At 48.1% G+C, this 26975-nt stretch overlaps 1 protein-coding gene across 2 annotated transcripts in view; it reads left to right on the top strand.

The window, feature by feature from the left end:
* Positions 1-12082, top strand: part of ATP1A1 (ATPase Na+/K+ transporting subunit alpha 1) — a 33144-nt gene extending 21062 nt beyond the window's left edge. The window contains exons 12-23 of one of the 2 annotated variants that reach the window (XM_022583976.3): positions 150-342; positions 1609-1784; positions 4094-4230; positions 5086-5236; positions 5844-6012; positions 6158-6312; positions 6930-7053; positions 8228-8373; positions 8488-8618; positions 8908-9009; positions 11162-11253; positions 11722-11868. In XM_022583976.3, coding sequence (XP_022439684.1) covers positions 150-342; positions 1609-1784; positions 4094-4230; positions 5086-5236; positions 5844-6012; positions 6158-6312; positions 6930-7053; positions 8228-8373; positions 8488-8618; positions 8908-9009; positions 11162-11253; positions 11722-11750 — 1605 coding nt within the window. In that variant the 3' untranslated portion in view covers positions 11751-11868. Of the gene's footprint in view, positions 1-149; positions 343-1608; positions 1785-4093; positions 4231-5085; positions 5237-5843; positions 6013-6157; positions 6313-6929; positions 7054-8227; positions 8374-8487; positions 8619-8907; positions 9010-11161; positions 11254-11721 lie in introns of both variants that reach the window. The other variant, XM_089917264.1, reaches the window with a different exon arrangement.
* The last annotated feature ends 14893 nt before the right edge of the window (positions 12083-26975 follow it).

Raw genomic sequence — 26975 nt, 5'->3', positions numbered from 1 at the left:
CCTTTCACTAACAGGGGCCTGGGTTCCATCCCTGGTCGGGGAACTAAGATCCCACAAGCTGCGCGACGCGGCCAAAAAAAGAAAAAAATTCCCTCCCTGGGCTGTCCGGCCCAGCCATCCATCGTTTGCATCTCCACCATCCTTCACAGTTGTCCATCCACAAGAACCCCAACACGGCTGAGCCCCGGCACCTGCTGGTGATGAAAGGTGCCCCGGAAAGGATCCTGGACCGCTGCAGCTCCATCCTCATCCACGGCAAGGAGCAGCCCCTGGACGAGGAGCTGAAGGACGCCTTTCAGAACGCCTACCTGGAGCTGGGTGGTCTTGGAGAGCGCGTGCTGGGTATGCAGATAGCCTGGCAACAGGGCCGCAAACAAGTCCAGGAGACGATTGCAAGTTACCGGGTTAACCTCTGTTTCTCGTTAACTTCCCTTTACTTGCCCCCTATTGTTCTGAAAACAATAAGCGCTGGAGACACTGGGCAGCAAAATGCTGCTGGTTTGCTTCTGACTCGGACTTTGACCTTTGGTCTCATGCTGGTCAGTTCTGTTTGCTCAAAAAAAGAGGGGAAAAGAGTTTTATGATCTGGCGTTTGTTGCTGTGCCCGTGATCTGTAAACTTAATGAAATGAAAAGGAATTCCCTAGGGCATCTAGAATAAAGCCACTTCCTGACTGCCACGGAATGGCTGCGAATTTACACGGGCGCTTGTGCCGCCAGCTCATAAATTAGATGAACGGTAAACTCGGGGCCCAGGATGCCACCTGTCCTTCCTGCTCTGTCAGCCACCTCGGATTAGAAGTACATTCACCCACTGTGTCATTGAGAAAGTGGCATTTATAATCTTGTAGGTTGACAGATAAAAATTCATTATTGATGTAATTCTTCTGTTCTTAGTTTGGGTAACTTAGAACTGGTCCCTTACTCATGTTCTTACCTGCTCTCGTCTAACTTGAGGTGTCTTAGGTCTCTATCCAACTGAAAGGTCGCTCTTAAGTGGTTTTTGTTTCTGCACCTCCCACCCCAGAGTAGAAGCAGCCTCTCTTATATGAACTCCACTTGATACCACTTTAAAGTACACTGTAACCTTCACACAACATTGAAAGAAATATCTTGAATATCATGATTCTTGTGTGAACAGTAATACTAGATATAAACCCCTTGGGCAGAACGTGTCTGATCTGCATTTATCCTCAAAGAAGCTGGCACGATGGCCCACGTGGGTGCTCAGCGGTATACTTTGGTTAGATGAACAGTGAGCAGAGATGTGGCCTTGATTTTTCCCAGAGACGGAAGTGGAGACAAATAATGACATGATGTGCCACGTCTCAGTAACTGAGTGGGCAGGTCTAGGAGCCGGAAACCCTGGTGCCAGAGTCAGCCTGCTCTACATTGAACAAAGCCTCTTCCTCTGAGGCTTAGTGATGGACTCTGTCTTTTGCACAGTTTTTCTTCTAGGCATTCTGTGCCATTCATAAACGATCGATAAAACTCACTTGGTTATAAAAGTAGACTTTAAAAAACCTTCCAAACTAAGTGAATAATAAGCCTCTGTCCTGCTGCTGCCTCTGTCACTAGAAGTCCTCACAGGCTCCCTGCCCTCCTGCAGGTTTCTGCCACCTTTTCCTGCCAGATGACCAGTTTCCCGAAGGCTTCCAGTTTGACACCGATGATGTGAATTTCCCTGTTGATAATCTCTGCTTCGTGGGGCTCATCTCCATGATTGACCCACCACGGGCTGCCGTCCCTGATGCCGTGGGCAAATGTCGAAGTGCTGGAATTAAGGTAACGCCCCACCCCCCTTTTTGGCATCACCTCTCAGCAGCTCGGGGCACCTTACTTAGTGACGTTGCCTTGTGGGGTCCATGTGGCAGCTGGTGTTTCTCACCTGGAGTATCAATTTCTCATCTCCAAAGCTTTTTAATTACCACCAGAGAAGACCACAGTGGTATTAAAATGTTGGTGTAAACTGCAGATGAGGGATTAAAAAAAAAAAAAATCAGCTTTTTAAGGGAAATGTAATGTAGCAAATTAAAAAGAGCAGAAGACTTGGTAAGTTTTTTTTAAAATAAAATAAATTTATTTTAAAAGTAGTATGGTTTAACATATTTAACAAAGTTACATTGGCACTTTTTTTTTTCTTTGACATCTTTATTGGAGTGTAATTGCTTAACAGTGTTGTGTTAGTTTCTGCTGTGTAACAAAGTGAACCAGCTGTACATACACATATATCCCCATATCCCCTCCCTCTTGCGTCTCCCTCCCACCCTCCCTATCCCACCCCTGTAGGTGGTCACAAAGCACTGAGCTGATCTCCCTGTGCTATGCGGCTGCTTCCCACTAGCTATCTATTTTACATCTGGTAGTGTATATATGTCCATGCCACTCTCTCACTTCGTCTCAGCTTACCCTTCCCCCTCCCCGTGTCCTCAAGTCCATTCTCTATGTCTGTGTCTTTATTCCTGTCCTGCCCCTAGGTTCTGAAGAACCTTTTTTTTTTTTTTTTTTAGATTCCATATATATGTGTTAGCATACGGTATTTGTTTTTCTCTTTCTGACTTACTTCATTCTGTATGACAGACTCTAGGTCCATCCACCTCACTACAAATAACTCAATTTCATTTCTTTTCATGGCTGAGTAATATTCCATTGTGTATATGTGCCACATGTTCTTTATCCATTCATCTGTCGATGGACACTTAGGTTGCTTCCATGTCCCGGCTATTGTAAATAGAGCTGTAGTGAACATTGTGGTACATGACTCTTTTTGAATTATGGTTTTCTCAGGGTATATGCCCAGTAATGGGATGGCTGGGTTGTATGGTAGTTCTATTTTTAGTTTTTTAAGGAACCTCCATACTGTTTCCATAGTGGCTGTATCAATTTACATTCCCACCAACAGTGCAAGAGGGTTCCCTTTTCTCGATACCCTCTCCAGCATTTATTGTTTGTAGATTTTTTGATGGTGGCCATTCTGACTGGTGTGAGGTGATACCTCATTGTAGTTTTGATTTGCATTTCTCTAATGATTAGTGATGTTGAGCATCCTTTCATGTGTTTGTTGGCAATCTGTATGTCTTCTTTGGAGAAATGTCTATTTAGGTCTTCTGCCCATTTTGGGATTGGATTGTTTGTTTTTTTGATATTGAGCTGCGTGAGCTGCTTGTAAATTTTGGAGATTAATCCTCTGTCAGCTGCTTCGTTTGCAAATATTTTCTCCCATTCTGAGGGTTGTCTTTTGGTCTTGTTTATGATTTCCTTTGCTGTGCAAAAGCTTTTTAAGTTTCATTAGGTCCCATTTGTTTCTCTTTGGTTTTATTTCCATTTCTTTAAGAGGTGGGTCAGAAAGGATCTCGCTGTGATTTATGTCATAGAGTGTCCTTTTGAAATATTTGCCTTGTTCTAAATTAATGCACTTCATGCGGTGAATGGCACGTGTTGTGTGTTTTCAGGTACTGGTTTGGAAGGAGTGTCCGGTGTGCTCTGTATTGGTCTTAAGTCGCAGAGCGTTGTTCAGGTGCGCTGCGACACAACGTGGCTCAGTGTAGCCCGTGTGGTCTGTCTTGTTGGCTGTTTGATTCTCCGCTTTCTCATTCTCAGGAGTACTACTGCCCTGAAAAGCTTTGTAAAAATTATTCTCCTGCCACCTCGACTGTATTCTAAATATAATCTGGGGTCAGAAAGAGCAGTGACTGATTTGAATTCTTGTTACTTACTGCTTTCCCTCCAAATTGGGCCAGTTTCAGAATGCTGACCCTTTACTCACCAGCATCAGATTTTTATCGTTTTTTTTTTGTTGTTGTTGGTTTCAGTAAATTTGAGTATTTTTCTGTGATGGTGTAAAAGGACAAAGATATTGTTTATTCTGTGTGATTGTGTACCAAGATAAAAACTGGGTATTGCTTTGTGTCTTCTGTGAACTCACGTCTGTATTTTGGGCTAGCTCGTGTTTATCGGTTTTATATTTGCAGTTCTTTCCCTTTGATATTACAAGCCGAATCATCCTTGACATTTATTCTTGCGTACTTGTAAGACTTCTCAAGGTCATTTGCTAGGCAGCTGCGTTCGATAAATTGTCCTCTTCCTTGTCACAGGTCATCATGGTCACCGGAGACCATCCAATCACAGCCAAAGCCATTGCCAAAGGTGTGGGCATCATCTCGGAAGGAAACGAGACCGTAGAAGACATCGCTGCCCGCCTCAACATTCCAGTGAGCCAGGTGAACCCCAGGTAAGGCGGGAAGGTCAGACCACTGTTGCCTTGAATGTGCAGGTGCTGGAAGTTGGGCATCTTCAGCTTGGTTCTACACAGTTTTCTTCTAGGCTTGCTCCGGGTTAGGGATGCCCCTCCAGTGCCAGAAAACAGCCTTGTTCCTGGGGAGGGTTTTCAATAAGAGCGGTCACCATAAGCAACACTTAGATGGTGCCTGCCGTTCTAAGCACTTGCTACGGTACCCACGAAGGTAGGTGATTCTCCCACCTTGCGGAGCAGGGAGGCTGAGGCTGAGTCACGCAGTACACTCGGCAGTCTAGCTTCTGAGTTCACGCTGTTAACCGCTACACATACGGCCCTGCACCCAGCACCTTGTCATTTTCAGGTCCACACGAACAAAGTAAAATGGGCAAGGCACAATTGTCCAGGTAGCTCAGGCCAGAAAGGGAGATTTTGGTAATAAAGTAGAATAGATAACTTGAGACAACTTTGTTTTTAATGTTTTGTTGAGGTTTAGGGCCATCCCCACTCACCCCCAGCCAAACAAACCCTACTTTGGGTTTGGTTTTCCGTCAGCTCTGTCACCGCCTAAAACTTAGTTATGTTATTTCAATGCGTCTTATAAAGATGGGGAAAGGAAGATGAGAGACAGGCCTGCCCAGTGATTATTGTGAGTCTTGAATGAGGTGTAATATATATGAAAATGCTCTGTAACCTGTAAAACACTGCACAGATAATACATAATGGGGACAGTTCCCTCTGGCTTTGTGGTGTTTACGAAGTGTTGTGCGTAGTGTGGCAACATGCCTTCTTGGGGGGTGAGCACCGTGCTGGTGAAGTGACGGGTGACTTGTCTTTCGGTCCTAATGGCAGGGATGCCAAGGCCTGCGTGGTACATGGAAGTGATCTGAAGGACATGACTGCCGAGCAGCTGGATGACATTCTGAAGTACCACACGGAGATCGTGTTTGCCAGGACCTCTCCGCAGCAGAAGCTCATCATTGTGGAAGGCTGCCAGAGACAGGTCAGCGCACAGCCGGGGCCGGGCTCTTTCAGGCGCCACTGACCTCAGTGATGGCAGTTCCAGTAAAAACAAAAAACAAAGCAACAGTGGTGGAAACATGAGCCAGTTTCTCTCGGTCTCAGTATACACGTGCCAGTAAGACGCTCCAGGCATAGAGAGAAGGGTGGTGACTGGATCACGGTTCAGCTGAGACACGTACTCCACTGTACAGGTCTTCGCTGTGGCCCACAGTCGGAGCTTCGGCACTCGCCTGGAATAGCAGAGCAGGGTCCTAATGTGTACACTGGAGATGTGAATGTCCAGGGGACTCGCATCCCATACCTGGCAAGGACCTGGGGGTGGGGGTGGGGGTGGGGGGGCTTTCCAAAGCGCCGCTCACCCAAGTCATGACTTTGAGTAGCCCTTGTGAACCAGGTGAGGGACACATTTGCTGTCACTCCTGGACTCTGGCTGTGTGCATTCCTGGCTGAGACGGTTCCGCGTCTCTGTAGGGTCTCAGTGGGAAAGGAGCAGCGTCTGTCTCGAGAGGCGACTGGAGGCTGCACCTCCCTTGTACCCATCGCTAGACCACACGATTCCTAACCCGCATCCCTCCGTTTTCTGGCAGGGCGCCATTGTGGCTGTAACTGGCGACGGTGTCAATGACTCTCCGGCTTTGAAGAAGGCTGACATCGGGGTTGCCATGGGGATAGCTGGCTCAGACGTGTCTAAGCAAGCTGCCGACATGATCCTCCTGGATGACAACTTTGCCTCAATTGTGACTGGAGTAGAGGAAGGTGAGAGTGCTGCACGTAAAGCGACCACCACAACCTTATCCAGGTGCTGCCGAGCCGTGTCCGTTTCTGTACGCTTAAGGGATGTGTGCAGTATCTGGTCCCTCTCATTAAGCTCCACAGTGAAAACAATCTTTTGCTTTCGTAGGTCGTCTGATTTTTGATAACTTGAAGAAATCCATTGCCTACACCCTCACCAGTAACATTCCAGAGATCACCCCCTTCCTGATATTTATTATTGCCAACATTCCGCTACCCCTGGGGACTGTCACCATCCTCTGCATCGACTTGGGGACAGACATGGTGAGTGGCTGTCGCGGCTTCCACACATCATAGTGCTAAGGCGTGGCATCAGCATTCACCGCTGTGCTCTCTGGGTCCCCGTGGCCACTGTAAGGAAAAGAAATTCTCGGTAGTGACATTTCCAGTGCGTGGCAGCCTCAGCATCAAAGACTGGGTGTTATCATTCCTCGAGACAGCTGACAACATCCATTTATCACATAGAAATCTTCCCTTTTGTATAATTTTGCCCCCCCCTTTTTTTGTTTTGAAAGTGGGACTCGTAATATCTCATGTTATGAAAAACTTTTTTTTTTTTTTTTGTTTTTTTTTTTTTTTGCGGTACGCGGGCCTCTCACTGCCGTGGCCTCTCCCGTTGCGGAGCACAGGCTCCAGACGCGCAGGCTCAGCGGCCGTGGCTCACGGGCCCAGCCGCTCCGCGGCATAGTGGGATCTTCCCGGACCGGGGCACGAACCCGTGTCCCCCGCGTCGGCAGGCGGACTCTCAACCACTGCGCCACCAGGGAAGCCCATGAAAAACATTTTTTAAAGGGAGGGCAAGAATTTTAAAACAAAAGGTTCACAACATCAGCTTGCTGGTTTCTGATCATTTTAAATCCCTTCTCGCCCCTCCTCCCCAGGTTCCTGCCATCTCCCTGGCTTACGAGCAGGCTGAGAGCGACATCATGAAGAGACAGCCCAGAAACCCCCAAACGGACAAACTCGTGAACGAGCGGTTGATCAGCATGGCCTACGGACAGATTGGTGAGCCGGCGGATTTAAAGTCTCTGTAGGGGTGGTGCCTGCCCTCTGAGACTTCGAGCGTTGGGTGACTTTCAAATCTAGGATGAGCCATGACCTAGGGTGAGACTGGGGATTTTTTTTTAGATTCCTTTCCAAGTGAGAATAAATCTTTTGCTGTCTGCCAAGAACCCATAGTCCTCTAGACTGGGCACCTGCGACTGAGCTCATCCGCCCTAGGACTAAGGATGCCCCTGCTCACAGAGCCTTTCCAGCGCCAGGCACGGCTCCTGGGAGCTGCACTATTAACTCAAAGGCGGCTTTTCCTGGGGAAACCTAGGATCTGTCACTCATTGGACTCTGCAAACCCTAACTCACTGCCCAGAGTTTGCAGGTTTGGCTACTAGGTCACCGCCAGGTGGCTACTCTGCACACCCACTCTCCCCACCCCCAGTGCTTGATTTCTGTTCCACCAGTGGCGCATGACCAGCTAACAGGTGGTCTAGGCGGTGGGCAGTGAAAATACCCTTTGATCCTAAATCCTCTGCCTTTAGGAAAACTTGGTGAAGCCACCATTAGCAACTTGTTCTTCTGGAGTAATGGGTGACATCACTGCGAACACTCGGGTAAAATGGGACAGATAGTACGTTATGGAAATGTGGAAAAGATTGATTTGACAGTTGCTGACAACAAAGTAATTGGCTGATGGCCAGAAAGACCTAATTTTGAGCAGAAGGAAGACTGTGTCCAGAGCGTGGGATGAAATCCCACCCCAGGAAGTTGAGGGCATAGTGATTGGATTGGGTCCTGGGGAGGACGACCCTGAAAGTGGGGGAGGAGAAAGATTAGGTCAGAAAGTGCCACTTTCATGATTTCCACAACGGCTGGCAAAAAGGCGATGTGTAAAAATGTTGCGACGTGGGAGGGAAGGTCATAATTTTTCAGAATTAAAATGTAGGGAAATGGATTTTCACCCCCGAGGGTCGTGCCCTCATAGAAGCAGGTGATCGAGTAATAGAGATGGGTGTTTAAGAGCAAGGCCCGGGTACCGTCTTTTAAGCTCTAAAAAGTGACTCATAGTGGAGCAGGTGTGAGCGAGGAGTGTGTCCCGGGTCGTCCGTCCCACCGATCATAGCCTGTGAGTGACCAAGACCTTCCTCCAGGCCCTGGCATTCAAGTTGTCTTTCCAACCTCTCAGGTATGATCCAGGCCCTGGGGGGCTTCTTCACTTACTTTGTGATTATGGCTGAGAACGGCTTCCTCCCGACTCACCTGCTGGGCGTCCGAGTAGACTGGGATGACCGCTGGATCAACGACGTGGAAGATAGCTACGGGCAGCAGTGGGTGAGTGAGGGCTGCCCGCCTGACCAGTGCTGGACGGAGCTCCTCCAGCCCCACGGGGTGGGACCACATGGCCTCTGGACACGCATGCTCATCTGTCTGCCTTATGCATTTCAGACCTACGAACAGAGGAAGATCGTGGAGTTCACCTGCCACACAGCCTTCTTTGTCAGCATCGTGGTGGTGCAGTGGGCCGACTTGGTCATCTGCAAGACCAGGAGGAATTCTGTCTTCCAGCAGGGGATGAAGTGAGTGGGGCACAGTCAGGGGGTCCTGGCTCAAAGAAGGGGTCTGGTGACGTCTAAACCCTTTGCCAAAAGCCCAGCACCTGACACACAGGGCAGAGTTTCTGGAAACTTATTTGCAGAGCAAATTGAGGAAGCAAAATGTTCTCTAGGTTTCTTCATCTGACCTCAGTCAGGTTCCTAAGTACAACTAATGATACATAAAGACATCGACCTGCCATTTGACACGTAGCATTAGAAGATACACTTCTGTTTGTGTTTTTTAACTTTTTCCCACTCCTTGTTTTTTTAGGAACAAGATCTTAATATTTGGCCTCTTCGAAGAGACGGCCCTTGCTGCTTTCCTTTCCTACTGCCCTGGAATGGGTGTTGCCCTGAGGATGTATCCCCTCAAGTAAGTCCATCCTCTTCTAGCTCCAGAAAGAGGGAAATAGTAAGTGTGGCTTTTCCTCTCATGACACACGTTAGTAGCTGTTATTTTGGGAACTTTTGGGTGATGTGTACAAGAGTTCCTCTGGATTGGAAAATGAGGAAAGGCTGACTCAGTAATGCAGACCAGCAAATCCCCAGACTGTGCTTAGGATTTGCTGTCACTAGGGCCAGCCGGGCTCTGGCCCTTGGGCTTGCTCACCAGCCAACTGCACTGAGCGTTCAGGTCCCCCATGGCCACAGCCCCGTCGTCTTGAGGCCAGTGGGGGATATGCTGGAGTTTGGGGACACAGGTTCCAGTCTTGATTGGCCCACCCAGCCACTGCGTCGCCTGGCAAGCCCCTCACCTCTGTGGGCCTCTGACTCTTCTGCTCTCGAAGGACAATGGTGGAGCAGATCCGAGGTCCTTTTACTTTACAGTCGAGCGCGGGTAGTGTTAGGTGGAGGATCGGAGGAGACTGACCACCAGTCTTTGGCCAGAACCAGACTGGCCTTAAACATGGTGAATGACTGCACTTTTGATACACCTGACTTTTCACATATAGGATTTGCCACAAACTCCAGTAGTGTTTTGAAGCATTGAGTGTGTTTGTGGGTGTCTGCCAACTGGTTGAGGTTAGGCAGCTGCAACCTATTAAAATATGCTAAACCACAGAAAATGGGACCCTACGAGTCAAGCGTTTGATCTAAACATCAGTCTTCCCATGCTCGCTCAGACCCATATGGACTCTCGACTAGCCTGTTGCCCTTCACCTCCTCTCACTGATCTCATCCCCAGAGTAACCAAACCCTGTTGGCTTCCCTGACTGCCCATCTGTGGTGCAAGGGGAGCCTGGCATCCAGGGTCTTGTTACTGTGCCAGCCTGTCTTCCTAGCCTTATACCCATCCAGGCTTATGTTAGGTGAATTCAGTACTTCTCTTCTGCCTACATATTTGGGAAGGCTGTTCCCTTCCCACCCCGTCAGTCCCGGTAGTTCTTCAAGGTTGGTTTTCTCAGGGCTTGTCCCCATGTGATCTCACCCTCCTGGCCGTGTGCAGCAGCAGCCCTCCTTTGCCAGTGTTGTCACTTCTCGCATAGATTGTTATTTTCAGAGCATGGGCCACGACATCTGTTTTGACTTTGTGTCTCCAGCCCCCTGCACAGAGCTGGCACAAAACAGGAGCAAGTCTTATCCAAGGTGAATTCTGTCATCTTGGGCCGTTGTTTGTTAAGAGGAGGCCAGGAGGATCAGAGCTCTCTAAAATGCTCAAATGGAAAATCTCTACAAAATCTCAGCCTGCAACAGGCTGGTGGCGCCTCAGGGCATCTTTTGCTATGACTAGAGAACTTGTTCCCAATAGGTTCTACCCAGCGTGGAAGGTGGCTTAGTTACAAGTGTCCCCAAGTCAAACGAGGTCATCTTCTAGCATGTGGAGGACACACGAGACAGGAAGAGGAGGAGGAGATGCCAGAGCTCTGTCTTGGGACAGCCTTCCTCCGGTGGTTGCTGCGGGAAGCTGGTAGTCAAGAAAGCGTCAGCCTCCTTTGGAGGGCGCCTGGGGAGCCTGTTTCCAGGCTGGGGGCTGTGGCAGCAGCCCCTGGGCCCCCAAAGGCCTCGGATCTCTGCTGGGGTTGAGCTTCTTGTTCCCCAGGTCTGGGACTCAGTGCACTCCTGACTGCCCCAAGCCCCCACTGTCAGAGACCACATTCGGGGGATGATTGAACTGGTTGTGACCCACACCGGCAGTTCTTTATCTTCAGGTGCCAGGACATCAGACAGACAGATAAACTTGAGCGAGCTTCTTAAATACTTTAGAAACGGAAGAAAGAGAATGTCCAGTTGCTCTGGAATCGTCAACAACAAAAAAATCTAAGCTGACCTACAAGCCAGTTCTCGTGGAAAACCCACCTGAAGGTGGCGGTCCGCTTTCTTCTGCCTCTCCGGGCCCCGAGCGCACAGCAGCGGGCTGTTTGTGTTCATCGTGCGTTCTGTGTTCATGCTCGGCCGGCTACCCACGACTGTACTTGGCTTCTCCTTCCAGGCTGATTAGCTCATTATCACTACGCTGACGTGCGGTTTCTTTTTCCTTTGAGTTGCGCGTACACGTACACATTGTCACTTGCTTCTACTTCCAGACCTACCTGGTGGTTCTGTGCCTTCCCCTACTCCCTCCTCATCTTCGTGTACGACGAAGTCCGGAAGCTCGTCATCAGGCGGCGCCCTGGCGGTGAGAACAGGCATTTTTAGTGGGGGGGGGGGGGCGGGCTGCGGAGGGGCGCCCGTGGGGCCACCGGCTCTTGCTCTGTTTCCTTTGAAGTGTTTGGGCTCCTCCACAATCAGCCTGCTTGGCTAAGTCCATCGGAAGCCAACTGTAAGCTGACTTTGAGTCACAGCCCATCCTCAGCATGGAGATCGCAGTTGAGGTTTCAGAGCTGACCAAATACAAACCAAATAGGATGCAGTGGAAACGTGGTCAGAAATCGAAACCATCTTTCCAATTAACACGTTACTCTTAATAAAAGCATTTAAATAAATACAGTTGAGGGCCCAGATTGAATTTGGGTCAAACACCCCACCACCCCCCGCCATTGGCTTTGTTCCCCTGAGGTCCATTCTTCCTGTCTTTCCCTCTGCCCCCTCCCGAGGAGGAAGACTCACTGTCACGTATCTCTCTCTCTTTCTGTGCCCCCCCCAGGCTGGGTAGAGAAGGAGACCTACTACTAGACCCCCTCCTGCACGCCGGAGAGCATCACGCCACACACTCTGCACCCACCACCCACCCCCTCTTTGTGTACTTCAGTCTCGGAATTCGGAATTCTACCCTGGTAGGAAAGCACCGAAGCATGTGGGGAAGAAGCGAGATGTCCCGGAATGAAGCATGTAGCTATATGGGGGGGAGGGGGGAGGGCTGCCCGAGAAACATCCGTCTGTGGGAACAACATCGGGGAAGGTTTTTATGTGCCTTGTTGTTTTTGTAAAAAGGAAAACTCGGAAAGACTGAAAGAATACATTTTATATCTGGATTTTTACAAATAAAGATGGCTATTATAATGGAATTCGTCTCATGCCCTCATCACTTCCATGGTCCAGATTTTCTTATGTGATCGGTCTGGAGCCGTGGTTCCCAGCACACGAGTCCCTGGCCAGGAGCTTCGTCGGCATCACTTGGAACTTGTTAGCACAGCAAAGCCGGGGCCACTCAACCAGAAGCTAAGCAGCAATCTGTTTAATAAGTCTCCAGGTGATTCCGATTTCACATTCAAGTTTAAGGACCGCAGATTAAGGGGAAACTTTCTGCCCATGCTTTCGTGGTCTGAGTAGGTGAGCTTACCTCCCCATTTTCCCGTGGGCCACTGCGGGTGGTATGGCTGGAACTCCCCCTGCTGCCTTCACATCTGCTTCTTGACGGACGCACCCGTCACGAGAAGGATTTTCAGACCCTCAGGGGAGGGCCTCCTCTTCCCGTCCTGGTCACAGCCCCACCTGTGGCCTCTTAGATCATCACCGCCACCATGACAGCCTCAAGTGTCTCTAGACGAAGATCTGTCTGAGAAGCAGAAACCTACCTATTATGCACAGTCTGTTAGGACATCACAAAGTGCTTCCCTTCCTCGTAACTCGTTCCTAATTTAGCATTGAATGGCTCCATTTCAGAGAGTGCTTATTTTCCAGAAGCTACTTAAGAAAGAAAGGTGAAAGATCTGTTTACTTCAAGGTCAAGTATACCTCCGGCTTTCAAAGAGTGAGTGTAAAAGGCCCCCTCAAGTCCCATCGCTCAGTAATCCATCCTGCGTGCTGTTAACTACCTGTACTTGAAGGCTGTCCTTGCTTCAGGCCAATGCAATGAGGAGTCCTTACTTCTGGCACCAATGATCATGGCCTGCCAGGTGGTCATAGATTGGGTTCGAGTATTTTTTCTCTGAAAAGCTTAATTCATTGCTCATGCCTCTTGTGCTCACTTCCAAACTGTGCAGATGGGAAGGGAACGGCTGACGCCCACATCCCAGCCAGTCATTGCCCCCAGCCTCTCCTGCTAGGGGCACTGGGAGGGCCAGGTGGTCAGTGCCGCCTTAGTCCAACCCACCAGTCTTCCCTTCTTTCTCGGGGCGCTTTCTTCCAGGATGATCTCTGTGCCTGTAGGCAAGTCATTTTTAAAGAGACACTTGTTCAGCCGAACATAAGGAAACTAGGATGAAGCTAAGAACCAACAGAGATCTCAGGCTCAGGGCTAGTGGTTACTGAGTCCTCCCTGAGGACATAGGTCTGAGGGCAAGAATGAGGCTGCCCCATGTGCTTAGACTGGTACAGCCTTGTCAGAGGCTTGCTGGCCTCTCCTCTACTCCCTACACGTCTGTTCCCTGGCACGCCTGACAGCTGACCAGTGAACACACCCCTGATGAAGGTCATGGGTATTCCCTACCTAGAGGCATTTGAAGCAGCCTGAGACCGTAGACTCTGGAGGTGACCCCGGATAGCTTTCTGGCCAGGCCTCTGTGCAGCCCTGGACTTCTGGGAACACGGCGGGGAAGGCAGAGCAGGACAAGGGCAGAGCGGAACCTCCCGCTGTCTTTCCACCAGAATACCTCTGCCCTTTCTCTGTTTGACAATCCCTTGAATAAAAAGTTTTACGAGCCAAACGTTTGATCTAGAGGCCGCAGATAAGCAACAGGCAAAGCTGGCACCAAAGCCAGGCCTCCCAAAGGGCCAGATTTTTCCAAGCTTCCTACACGCAGCAAGAGTAAGTGCCCGGGCCTCCTCATACGCCTTTACGTTCACCCGCTAACTTTAGCCCCGTCCGGAGGAGCTAAAATTTGCTCCAGAACAATGGAAACGGTCTACCCCACAAATACGCAGCTGAGCCCCCTTGACTCCCACCCTCCCCTCCCCTGCAATGCCCTCCAGACATCCCCAGGGTCATGCCCTCTTGGTCACACTCTGTGATGCCCTCCCGACACTTTCGACCGCCTGCCCCTTTGGCCACGTCGATAATCTGAGCTCTTGCCATTTTCAACATCCTTACTGCTTCCTCATCTCTTTAGCTCTCACCCTCCTTCCTTTGATGGACAAGCTTCTGAGGAGAGTGCCCATCACTTCTTCATCCCTCTGCCTCCTGCCGGCTCCCATTAACACTGGTCCACCGAAGTTGTCCTGGTTGAGGTCGTCACTGATCTGTTAATCCACTGGGCACTCGCCGGTCCTTCCTTGGCCTCTGCAGCACCTGTGACTCCATCACACGCCTCCTGAAACAGCCGCCGTGTCTTTCCGACATCACCTCTGCCCTCTGCTCACCTTTCCCCTCATCTCCACCTGCCCCTTGGCTGCCCGGGAGGTCCTCACCCACTCCCGCCTCATATTCTTCCTGGGGTTTCACAACGGATCACCTACATGATGCTACCCAACTCTCCAATCTGGTCCTCCCTCCTGAGCCCCAGACCCATAAATCCAGTTGTCTCCTGGACATCTGTATTTTTTCAGAAAGAGCACAGCACACTATAGAGTCTTAACCCCAGTAACAAACCCAAGTCTGAGGTCCCTCACAATGAACACGCTCTAGGCAAAGACATCTGTCGCCCTGTTGCCACTTTAGAACCCTGGAAGTCACGTGAGGCTTCTCTCCCCTACCTTGCTGTGGCCCTGCCGCCCTGCCGGTCACCAACCACTGCTGGTTCCAGTTTGGTGGCTGAGAGCATGGGCTTTGTGTCTTAACACCCTGGACACAGTGGCCCTGTCGCTGACTGACCACAGGCACGGAATTTAGTCTCTTTGTGCTTCATTTACTCTAGAATAAGGGTGGTGTTTCAGAGTTGTTAAAAGGATTATGTGAGATTATATGTAAAGGGATTAGCACAGCAGCTGGCACTATAAATCCTTTTCTCTGCCACCACTGCCTTTCACATCTGGGCATCAGCAACAGCTTCCTGACCGGTCTCCTTACTTTCTGCCTTCCTCTAATTCAGCAGCTCTCAAAGTGTCATTTCTAGGTCAGCATCACCTGGGAACTTATTAGAGAGTGTATTCTAATTCAGACCTCCTGAATCAGAAACTCTGGGGAGTGGGGAGAGAACGAGTGATCTGTTTTAATAAGCCTTCCAGGTGATTCTGATGCACGTCAAAATCTAAGAACCATTGCCCTATGCCATCTTCCAAACTCCCCTTGGCTGCCTCTCACCAATGCATGTCTTCTTCCTTGACCTCAGCACAGAAACCCGTCTCTGCTCAGCCATCCAAACTCCTGGGCAGTACAAATGTGCTCCACACTGCTTCCCCTGCCATCCTACAAGTCCCCTTGGCATCCCCCTTCCAACCCAACCTTGGCCCAACCTGCATTCTCCTGGCTAATCGACTCACCTTTGCAGATACTATTCAGGCCTTTGTTCCCTGGGAAAGGTTCAATGGGCCCTCGTTTTTGCACACCTTACCGTTAGCCCCTAGGCCTCTGTTTATTGGTTTGTTCCCTTATCAGGGAACTAGAGTTCCTGAGTGTGTGGATCAGGCCACACCCACCCCAACATCTGGCACAATCAATGCTTGTTGAATGAATTAAAGCATGCTCTTTACCAGGCTTTTTTTTTCTGCTGCCCAAGCAGCCATATTTTTAACATTTCACCCTCATCTCTTGAGTCTCTGTTTTTGGATCAGAATTGATACCACCCAAAGGAAATCCATGCCCAGGCTTGCCAGAGATCTATGAGTTAGGGTCTCTCTCCATCTCTCAAGACTCTGAAGCTGGAAATCAGAGAGTATTAAGAATGAGTCATGGGGTTTCCCTGGTGGCGCAGTGGTTGAGACTCCGCCTGCCGATGCAGGGGACACAGGTTCGTGCCCCGGTCCGGGAGGATCCCGCGTGCCACGGAGCGGCTGGGCCCGTGAGCCATGGCCGCTGAGCCTGCGCGTCCGGAGCCTGTGCTCCGCAACGGGAGAGGCCACAGCAGTGAGAGGCCCCCGTACCACAAAAACAAACAAACAAAAAAAAACACCTCTTTTTCTAGCAGCTGAATGGGAAGGAGGACACCCCTTTCAGTTGTTATCTTCCTCGAAACTGTTCATTCTAAACGAATTCTCACGTTTCCCTTCTGAACCTATCTACCATCTCCCTCTATGTCCAAACTCCTCCTGATAGACAAATTTATTGAGCACTTAAATGTATACCAATTACCGTTTGTCAGTGGCATTTAACCCTCATGACATAACCCTTAGTCATGGAGGGAATTAGGATGGCCAGAAATGGACTAGGAGACCACGGCAAGTGACACAAGAAGGTAAACAAGGTGAGGAGATCTACACACAGACACTGAAAGAGACACAGGTCCTCGGACCTGCCTGGGTTTCAGAGCTTTCAAATCCCTGTCCTGAGCCTCAAATAATCTCACAAGAAACCCTTCCCACCCTCCAACTAGGTTGGAATCTCCTATTAGGTAGTTGAATAGTACTCTGCTTCTTCATAGAACTCACAGTTCTAACTGTTTATCACTCAATTATGTAATAATCTAACATCCATTTTTGCCTGTTAACCTATAAGCCCCATGAGGTCTGGGAGCTGGTCTGTTCTTTTCCATTTTATCCCTGGTGCTCAGTTCAGCGCCTTAAAAAGAGAAGTTGGCACTTAGCACAGTGGCCAACACTCCCTATTTAAAGAGAAGGGCGGGTTCCGGCTCAAGAGGACGACGTAGGAAGATCCTGAATTCGCCTCCTCCCACAGACATGCCGAACCTACAGCTACATATGGAACAATTTCCTCTGAAAAAAAAAACCCTAAAAACTAGCTGAGCAACTCCTACACATCAGGCAAAGCACACTGAAGCAGAGAGGAAAGGCTGAGACACAATCTGGCCATAAACTCTACCCTCAGTGTGATGACCCACAATCAGGAAAGAATCTAAAATCCAGAGCTTCTCCCTGAGGAGCAGAGGCACCCCAACTTTAAGACCTGCATCTGAGAGACAAGCCCGCAAAACGTCTAGCTTGGAAAACCAACGGGGCTTGCGTCCACAAGACTCACAGGCTATAGTGAATGGAGAAACAGCTCTTAAAGGGCTCATAGGTTTGGACTCACTTACCCCAGAGAACAGCGTGGAGCTGATTCGTCCAGACCTTATGTGAAAGAGGCTTATTTGCTTGCCTTAACGCATCAGCCTGAGGGCAGACATCTAATTTAACACACACCTAAGGGCCTGCAGGGTTCTTCCTAGGGATGAAGGCTGCTGGCAGGCACCATCTGCGCTCTTCCTCTGCCAGCCTGCTAGTATCTCCTGGGAAGGAACCTGTACCCTCCCCTCCAACACCCTGATTTTTGTGGCTGCCACCCAAGGAACACCTTTAGACCACCTGGCTCTGGTGGCCATTGAGACTTATGCTCAAGGGTCCCACAAAACTCTAACCAAGGGAGAAAGAGTTTTTAAACAGCCACCACCTCCGGGGCACGGCATGAGGCAACAGTCCAAGGAGCCGAGTCTTCCTATGAAAGAGGCCTATAGGCTGTGGCCTGAGGGTTCTAATTAGACACACATCTAACGTCCTACAGAAATCCTTTCCAGAGATCTCAGGAGACGGGCCCTGGCTTTACACTCTCCATCTGCATACTTTACAGCATCAGTATCTCCTGGAGGGGAGCTTCTGCACATGACAGGTGCCCCAGGTTTTAGGTCTGGTGCCCAGGGGACACTCCTCGATTGCCTGGCTCTCATGGCCAGAAAGGCTTGCATCCTTGAGCTTCACAGGCCTATAACAATCAGAGAGAATGCGTTTGGCTGGCTACCACCCCACGGCACAGCACAAACAGCAGACTGAAATATACACCCAGTCGCTCTGAGGAAGAGGCCTATTTTCTTGTCCTGGAGCTTTAGCCTGAGGAGCAGACTTCTGGTCTGGCACACATCTAGGAGCTCACTAAGGTGAATTTGAGGGACGATGGAGGCCATCTTTGTGCTCTCCTTCTGCCTTGTTCCAGGTAACTGGTTTCTCCCAGAAAGGAACTTATACAATCATCTAGCACCCGCAGTTTTGCAACGGCTACCCAGAGGACATATCCACATCGCCTGGCTCTAATGGCCAGTGGGACTTAACATTTGTAGTCCCACAGGACTGTATAGTATTTGCATACTTTAAAATCTGCTGCCTGGGGCTTCCCTGGTGGCGCAGTGGTTGAGAATCTGCCTGCTAATGCAGGGGACACGGGTTCGAGCCCTGGTCTGGGAGGATCCCACATGCCGCGGAGCAACTACGCCCGTGAGCCACGACTACTGAGCCTGCGCGTCTGGAGCCTGTGCTCCGCAACAAGAGAGGCCGCGATAGTGAGAGGCCCGCGCACTGTGATGAAGAGTGGCCCCCGCTTGCCACAACTAGAGAAAGCCCACGCACAGAAATGAAGACCCAATGCAGCCAAAAATAAATAAATTAAAAAAAAAAATCTGCTGCCTGAGGGTCTGGCTTCCAGTCAGCCTGAATCTAGGTGCTGAGATCCTTTCCTTTGGGACACTGACAGGTCCTGGCATACCTTTAACTACTGGGAGCCACTAAAAATAGATTGCTTAGGCAATCACAGAAGTTTGAGAGACAACCGAGAGCTAGGGCAAGTTTGAACAATAAGGTTCATCTCCTACACGAGGCCACTCTTTCAAGACTGGGAGAGGTGGCTTTTTTATCTAATGCATAAAAGTCAACAGAAAGTCAAGGGAAATGAAGAAACAGAGGAATATGTTCCAAATGAAAGAACAAGATAAAATCCCAGAAAAAGTTCTTAAGGAAATAAAGATAAGTGATTTACCTGAAAAGAGTTCAAAATAATGGTCATAAAGATGTTCACCCAACTTGGGAGAAGAATGGATGAGCACAGTGAGAACTTCAACAAAGAGATATAAGAAAGTACCAGATAGAAGTCACAGAGCTGAAGGATACAATAACTGAACCGAAAAAAACACTAGTGGGGTTCAACAGCAGACTAGACAAAGTAAAGAAAGGATCAGTGAACTCAAAGACAGGACAGTGGAACCTACCCAATCAGAGCAGCAAATAGAAAAAAACAGGAAACAAAAACAACAATGGCTTAAGGGACTTATAGGAACACATCCAGTGGACTAATATTCACATTATAGAGGTCCAAGAAGGAGAAGAAAGGGAGAAAGGGGCAGAGAATGTATCTGAAGAAATAATGGCTGAAAACTTCCCTAACCTGTGGAAGGAAATGGACGTCCAGATCCTGGAAGCCCAGAGAGTCCTAAACAAGATGAACCCAAAGTGACCCACACCAAGACACATTATAATTAAAATGTCAAAAGTTAAAGACAGGGAGAGAATCTTAAAAGCAGCAGGAGAAAAACAATTTGTTGGTACAAGGGAAGCTCCATAAGGCTACCAGCAGATTTTTCAGCAGAAACTTTGCAGGCCAGAAGGGAGTGGCATGATAATATTTGAATTGCTGAAAGAAATACTTCTAAACAAGAATACTCTTATCCAGTAAAGTTGTCATTCAGAATTGAAGGAGAGTTGAAGACGAGTTCTTTAGACAAGAAAAAGCTAAAGGAGTTCATCATCACAAAACTGGATTACAAGACATGTTAAGGGAACTTCTTTAAGCTGAAAAGGGTATAATTATAACAGGAAAACATAAAAAAGTATAAATCTCACTAGTAAAGGTAAACATATAGTAAAAGTTAGAATAATCTAATGTAAAAATGGTGGATTAACCACTTATAAAGCTAGTATAAAGGTTAAAAGGAAAAAGTAGTAAAAAATGACTATAAATACAAAAATTAGTTAAGGGATAGACAAAATAAAAAGATGTAAAATGTGACATCAAAAACATAAAATACGGGCTTCCCTGGTGGCGCAGTGGTTGAGAGTCCGCCTGCCGATGCAGGGGACACGGGTTCGTGCCCCGGTCCAGGAAGATCCCACATGCCGTGGAGCAGCTAGACCCGTGAGCCATGGCCGCTAAGCCTGCACATCCGGAGCCTGTGCTCTGCAACGGAAGAGGCCACAACAGTGAGAGGCCCACGTACCGCAAAAAAAAAAAAAAAAAAAAAAAATTGTTGTTTATATGCACTAATAAACTATCAGAAATAGAAATTAAGAAAACAGTTCCATTTACAAGGGCATCAAAAAGAATAAAATACTTAGGAATAAAATTAACTAAGAAGGTAAAAGACCTGTACATGGAAAACTATAAGACACTGATGAAAGAGATTGAAGAAGACACAAATAAATGAAAAAATATTCCACGCTCATGGATTGCAGGAATTAATACTGTTAAAATGTCCATAGTACCCAAAGCAATGAATAGATTCAATGCAATCCCTATCAAAATTCCAATGGCAGTTTTTGCAGAAATAGAACAAATAATCCTAAAATTTGCAAGAAACCACAAAAGACCTGGTATATCCAAAGGAATCTTGAGAAAGAAGAACAAAGTTGGAGGAATCATGTGTCCTGATTTCAAACTACATTACAAAACTATAGTAATAAAACCAGTATGGTATTGTCATTAAAAACAGACATATAGATCAATGAAACAGAATAGAGAGCCCAGAAATGAATCCATGCATATATGGTCAATTAATTTGCAACAAAGGAGCCAATGGTATACAGTAGGGAAAGGACACTCTCTTCAACAAATGGTGTTGGGAAAACTGAATGGTCACATGCAAGAGAATGGAACTGGACTACTATTTTATACTACACACAAAAATTAACTAAAAATGGATTAAATATTTGAAAAAGACCTGAAACCATAAAACTCCTAAAAGAAAGCATAGGTGGTAAGCTCCTTGACATCAATCTGATTTACTGGATTTGACACCAAAAGCAGAGGCAACAAAAGCAAAATAAACAAGTGGGACTACATCAAAGCTTCTGCACAGTGAAGGAAACCATCAACAAAATGGAAAAGGGAAACTACTGAATGAGAAAATATTCACAAATCATATATCTGATAAGAAGCTAATATACAAAATAAAAAAAGAACTCAATAGCAAAAACACAAATGATCCAATTATAAAATGGACAGAGGACCTGACTAGACATTTTTCCAAAGAAGACATACAGATGGCCAATATGTACTATTAAAGGTACTCAACATCACTGAAACATCATCAAGGAAATGCAAATCAAAACCACAATAAGTTATCACCTCACACCTGTTAGAATGGCTATTATCAAAAAGATAAGAAATAGCAAGTGTTGGCAAGGATGTGGAGAAAAGGGAACCCTTGTGCATTGTTGGTGGGAATGTAAATTAGTGTAGCCATTATGCAAAACAGTGTGGAGTTTCCTCGAAAAATTAAAAATAGAACTACCATATGATTCAGCAGTTCCACTCCTGGGTATTTATCCAAAGAAAATGAAAACACTAACTTGAAAAGATAAATGCATAACCTTGTTCACTGCAGCACCACATTTGACGCTTGAACAACATGGGGTTTGTGGTGACAACTCTCCACACAGTTGAAAACCCAAATAAAACTTCACAGTTCCTCCTCTGTATCCAAGGCTCTACATCCATGGATTCAACCACCCACAGATGGTATAGTACTGTACACATATTTAGCAAAAATAATGCACATGTCAGTGGACCCACACAGTTAGTTCAAACCCATATTGTTCAAGGATCAACTTGGTAGGTAATATATGGAAACAACCTAAGCGTCCTTTGATATACACACATACACATGCACGATCATACACACACACACACACACACACACACACACACACACACACACAGGAATATGACTCAGACATAAAGAAGAGTGGAATCTTGACATTTGCAACAACATACATGGACCTTGAGGGCGTTATGCTCCACGAAATGACTCAAAGACAAATGATCTCACTTAAATGTGGAATTTGCAAACCAAAACAAAAGAGTTAACAGAGCTCATAGATAGAGAATAGATTAGTGGTTGCCAGAGGTGGGGGAGGGGGGGCAGTGAAATGGGTGAAAGGGGTCAAAAGATATGAACTTCCAGTTATAAAAGAAATGTCATGGCAGTTACAGTGAATAATATTGTAGACCATATTTGAAAGTTGCTAATCATATATCTTAAAAGTTCTCATCACAAGAAAAAAATATTTGTAACTATGTAAGTCTAAATAAACTAGACTTATTGTGGTGATCATTTCACAATACATACAAATACTGAACCATTATGTTGTACACCTGAAACTAATAATGTTCATTATGCCTCAATAAAAAATAAATAAAATAAAATCACTTGATGTATCATAAATAAAGAGAAGGTCAGAGAGGCAGAGAGACTTGCCACGATCTCGTGTAGCTGAGAAGAAGAGGCAAGGCTTAGCTGGTGGGTCTCCTGCTCCCTGCCCTCTGGGAGGCCGACCCGGGCGTGCAGAGCTGCAGAGGTGAAGAGCCTCCTGGGTGGGCTTGTGCTTGATTGTGGGGCTGCCTGGCATCTGGGCTCAGAGAGTTTCAGGAGCTGGGTTTCTTTTCTTTTTTTTCTGTTTTGTTTGTTTGGGGTTTTTTTAATTACTTAATTTTATTTTTGGCTGTCTTTGTTGCTGCGTGTAGTCTTTCTCTAGTTGCGGCGAGCGGTGGCTTTTCTTGTTGTGGAGCACGGGCTCTAGGCACGTGGGCTTCAGTAGTTGTGGCACTCGGGCTCAGTAGCTGTGGCTCACAGGTTTCAGTAGTTGTGGCGCACGGCCTTAGTTGCTCCGCGGCACGTGGGATCTTCCCGGACCAGGGCTCAAACCCATGTCCCCTGCATTGGCAGGCAAATTCTTAACCACTGTGCCACCAGGGAAGCCCGGGTTTCTTTTTTATTCCTTGTCCCTCTCAGTCTGTGCGCCTAGAAAGAAGGGGTCTCAGCAGTGGTTTGGGAAGTCTGTTTCCTCAGCTTGTTAAATGGGAGAGCTGGACAAGTAACGGACTTTCTCCAAACCTCTCTTTCTGCCTGCACAGTGGAGGCAACTGCCTCTCCTACCATATGAGGGTGCTGTGAGGATTAAATGAAAAGAGCCCGACTCTTCATCAGCGTTCATTAAAGGGTAACTCACTTCCCACACTCGCCCACCAGCGCATCTGCACTGTGCTCCAAGTGTCCCCTGAAGACAAACCTAGGAGAGCAGACTTGGTGTTCCCAGAATAGAAATAGCTACGTGGGCTAGGCAATGGCCCGAACTACAACCATTTTACAAATGAGAAAACTGAGGCTCAGAGAAGTGGAGTAACTTGCCTGAAGTCACACAGCTAAGAAGTGGCAGAGGTGGGCGAGTCTGCCCTGAACCCAGACAGTTGAGCTCGGAGCCCAGACTCCTAAGACTCTGTACCTGGCCCATATTTAGCAAGTGCGACGGATGTGTTGGCGTTGTGACAGAAGGCTAGTGCCAGGGCCAAGAACTGGAGAAGGGCAGTTTTTATGGAAAACAAAGAATAGGGAAGGTTAGAGTTGGTGCTAAAACATAAGATCGTGGAAAGTTTCTTGGAAATTAAGCACACACTGTTGAACAGTTACTCAAATGGATTTGCCCCCAGGAGGTGCTGGGTGACTAAACCTGCAGTTTGCGTAAATGGGCAGCATGAAGGCAGGCAGCTCTAATCCCGGCCAGCTCTGTGCTGCCTCTCCCGTTAGGCTAGTGGCAGATCTGCTTCCCAGGCTGTGGCAGAACTGTGAGCTGAAGGATGGCGGGTCACTTACGTCCTGCAGGCTCTGCGTTGATGACTGCCCTTCCCAGCTCTGCCTTCTAGAGAAAGGAAGGATCCCTCCCTTCCAGCATTCCTGGCTGCCCTGGTGTGCTTAATTTGTGCGCAGGAAAGCAAAGCTGTTTGAAGAGGTTGTTGAGTAACACAAAGAATCTTTTTGTAGTGTAAATAATTGCTCCCTTTAAAACTAGTTGCAGGGTTTTAATTTTTTCCTAAAATGACAGACATGTGAGGACATTATTGCCAACAAAATACTGTCCCAGAAATGTAGTTTCATCCTTTACTATAATGAGTTCTGTGAGGGTTTCTCTCCCAAAGAACAGAGAGAGCGAAACACTCACAGCCAGTGCTTCACTACACATGTGTGTGCTGGGGGAGAGACCCAGAGTCTCGGCAGGTCACCTGTTTCAGTTCCCTTATCTCTGGTGCTAACAGGGCATTATTTTCTAAAGGAAAGGGAACTGATGTTTATGGAACAGATACTATATGCCTACAGCACTCTTTGGGCTAATTTATACTAATCTCACTTAATCCTCTGAAGCAGATGGATAGATACTGCTCCCACTTCACAGAGAAGGGACTCTGAGGCTCAGAGAGATTTGTCACTTGTAAAAGGTGGTTGAGGAAGGGAGCACAGGTGTGTAAGCCTTGATTCTTTCTACCACATCAGGCTGCCTTCCTCTAAGGACATAAAAGCGCCCCATGTTGCCATTGGTAGATTTTATCCGGACGTACCCTAAAGCCAGGGACTCCTACACGCTCATGTCGGCTCACAGAGACTCATGGATCCACATGTGTGGGCATCCCTCCAGGTATACTTGTTCCAAAGCAGCAGGTAGGAAGTAGTTACAGCAGCAACTCACTAGTTTTTCAGCAAACCATGCCCGCTTTCCTCCTGAGCTCCCAGTGAGAGCACACTTCCCAGCCTGCCTTGTGAGATGCAGCCAGGCTCCGATAGATCACTTCCAGGCCTGGCCCATAAACGTTTCCATGTAAAGTCCTCACTCTCTTTCCACATCCACCTGCGAATGGAGGAAGTGACAGTAAGGCCCTAAAGCAGTGGTTCTCATCCTTGGAGGCACAATGAAGTTACCTGGAGAGCTTTAATGATCTCCAGGACCAGGCTGCCTCCTAGACACGTTAAATCGGGAGCTCAGGAAGTGGAACCCAGCCATCAGGAGTTGGGTGATCCCTCTCTGCAGCCAAGTTAAGAAGTATTGCCCTAGAGCGGTGGTTCTCAGCATGTGTACCCTGTCCGGCAGCATCAGCATCACCTGGGAACTTATAAGAAAATGCACATCCTCAGGCCCCATCCTAGACCTGCTGAGTCAGAACTCTGGGGAATCACGTTTTCACCTCTGCAGCTGATTCTGATGCACACTGAAGTGTGAGAGCCACTGCCCTAGAGGAAGGTAGCCGCAAGACAGAAGGAGCCTGGGTCCTGAGCTGCTGTATCAGGAATACCCGTATTGGAGTCTGAGTGAGAAATAAACTTTGATTTGTTAAGCCACTGGTTCAGTAGGTCAGTGTTTGCGTAGCTTAATAGAGAAAATGGAAGATCTGAAGGTGGGACCAAGCAGTGGCATGTGAGAGCTGGCTCCTACCAGCTCACTTGATTGATCCATTTTCGGGAATTTTGCAAGTCTAACAGAAGCTTGAAATTGGCGGAGGCTAGAATATTTACACCATGGAAGTCGTCAAATGCTGCAAACCATGGCTTGTTTTCGCAGAGTGCCGGCTGTTAAACATTAACCAGCACACTGTTAGGCCCAAGTATCAGCATGAGAAGGCAGCACGGTGCGCCAACGCTGGGCTGTAATGAACCATCAAGAGAAATGCCACCAACGTGTGAAGCTCCCTAGACCCAGCCCGCTCTCGGGCTCTTCTGACAAACCCTGTCTTGGCCAAGTCCTTGTATTTAGAGCTTCTGGAAGCTGAGAGAGGGGGACTGTAGGAAGCAGAGGAGGTGAATTGTCAGAACTTTCCTACAGGTTAAGAGTGATTCATAGATTCAGGGCAGGGTTTCCCAACCTTGGCGCTGTTGACATGTCGGGTCAGGTCATTCTTGCTTGTGGGGACTGTCCTCTGCTCTGGGCGCCATTGCATGTTTAGCAGCACCCCTGGCCTCTACCCGCTAGATGCCATTAGTCACACACTCTCCCCCCAGGTATCACCAAATGTCTCCTGGAAGGCAAAGCCACCCCCAGTTCAGAAGCGCTGATTAAGAACTACCTAGAAGGGAAGAGACACACCAAGGGGGAGGGCTGGGCTCAGCCTACCATCTCAGCCCCACAGCAATTTGAAGAAGATGCTCTTGGGTTCAATTGCAATCCCGTGCTGGTCTCCCACCGCTGTCTTTAGCAAGCTCTTTCCCTTGGTTTCCCATCTCCCTAATCAGGCTCTTTCCTTCTCAACCATGCCTGTACCCCAGAGCCTTACCACCACCTTTAGCTCTTGGTTTGGGAGTGTCTTCTGGTGCTTGCAAAGTGCCGCAGGTGTGTTTGCTTCTTGTAGCACAAGTGGCCTCACTGTCTCCCTCAAGACAGTGTGGTGCAGTGATGGAGGGTATTGGTTCCAACGGCAGATGGTCCGACTGGGCCCTGCTCTGCCGAGCTTTAGCTGTGTGACTTTGAACACGTTTCTTAACCTCTCTGAGCCTCCATGTCCTTGTTGACCAAATGGGGAAAGTGCTATTTCCTACTTATAGCGCTGTTTGTGAACATAAAATGAGACAATGCTCAACAAGCCTTGGCTATTGTTTTTTAATAAATGGAAGTTGTAGGGTACACTGGTGTGGTGGACCCTGTACCACGTGCCAGGGATGCATTACTGCGCAAAACACAACACACAGCCCCACACCCTGTAACTCCCAGTCTGCCGGGGAAGACCATGCAGTCAGCAGATCTTAAGATGTTGTGAAGTAAGTGCCAACAAAGACCCCTCCCCGCTCCTGCGCCCTTGCCACCCGACCCACTTGCTGCAGAAACTCACAGGAGGAGCCTAACCAAGCCTTGGCGGTTGGAAGAAGGCTCCGTGAGGAAATCAACATGGGCGCTGTGCAGATCCTGTTTGCCTGCAAACATACATCCGCCCCACCCCCCGCCCCCTTTTGCCCTTATGCATCCCAGGCTCCACTGGGGGCATCCTGAGTTTTCTGGGCCTTCCTGATGGAACACCAAATAGTTTCTCTATTTTCCTTTCCCTTTTATTCACCATCTCCAACTCCCATTCCTTTCTTCTGCCTTATAGGTACCATTTTAATGTGTATCTTTTTATTTCAATGTCTTCCCACAACA

This window comes from Delphinapterus leucas, chromosome 1, assembly GCF_059928025.1.
Source record: "Delphinapterus leucas isolate spDelLeu-1000000601 "Yukka" chromosome 1, BTC_Dleu_Yukka2, whole genome shotgun sequence".
NCBI classification, from domain to species: domain Eukaryota; kingdom Metazoa; phylum Chordata; class Mammalia; order Artiodactyla; family Monodontidae; genus Delphinapterus; species Delphinapterus leucas.
Note: the sequence above shows the minus strand (reverse complement) of the source record. Positions and strands in the feature narration are given on the sequence as shown.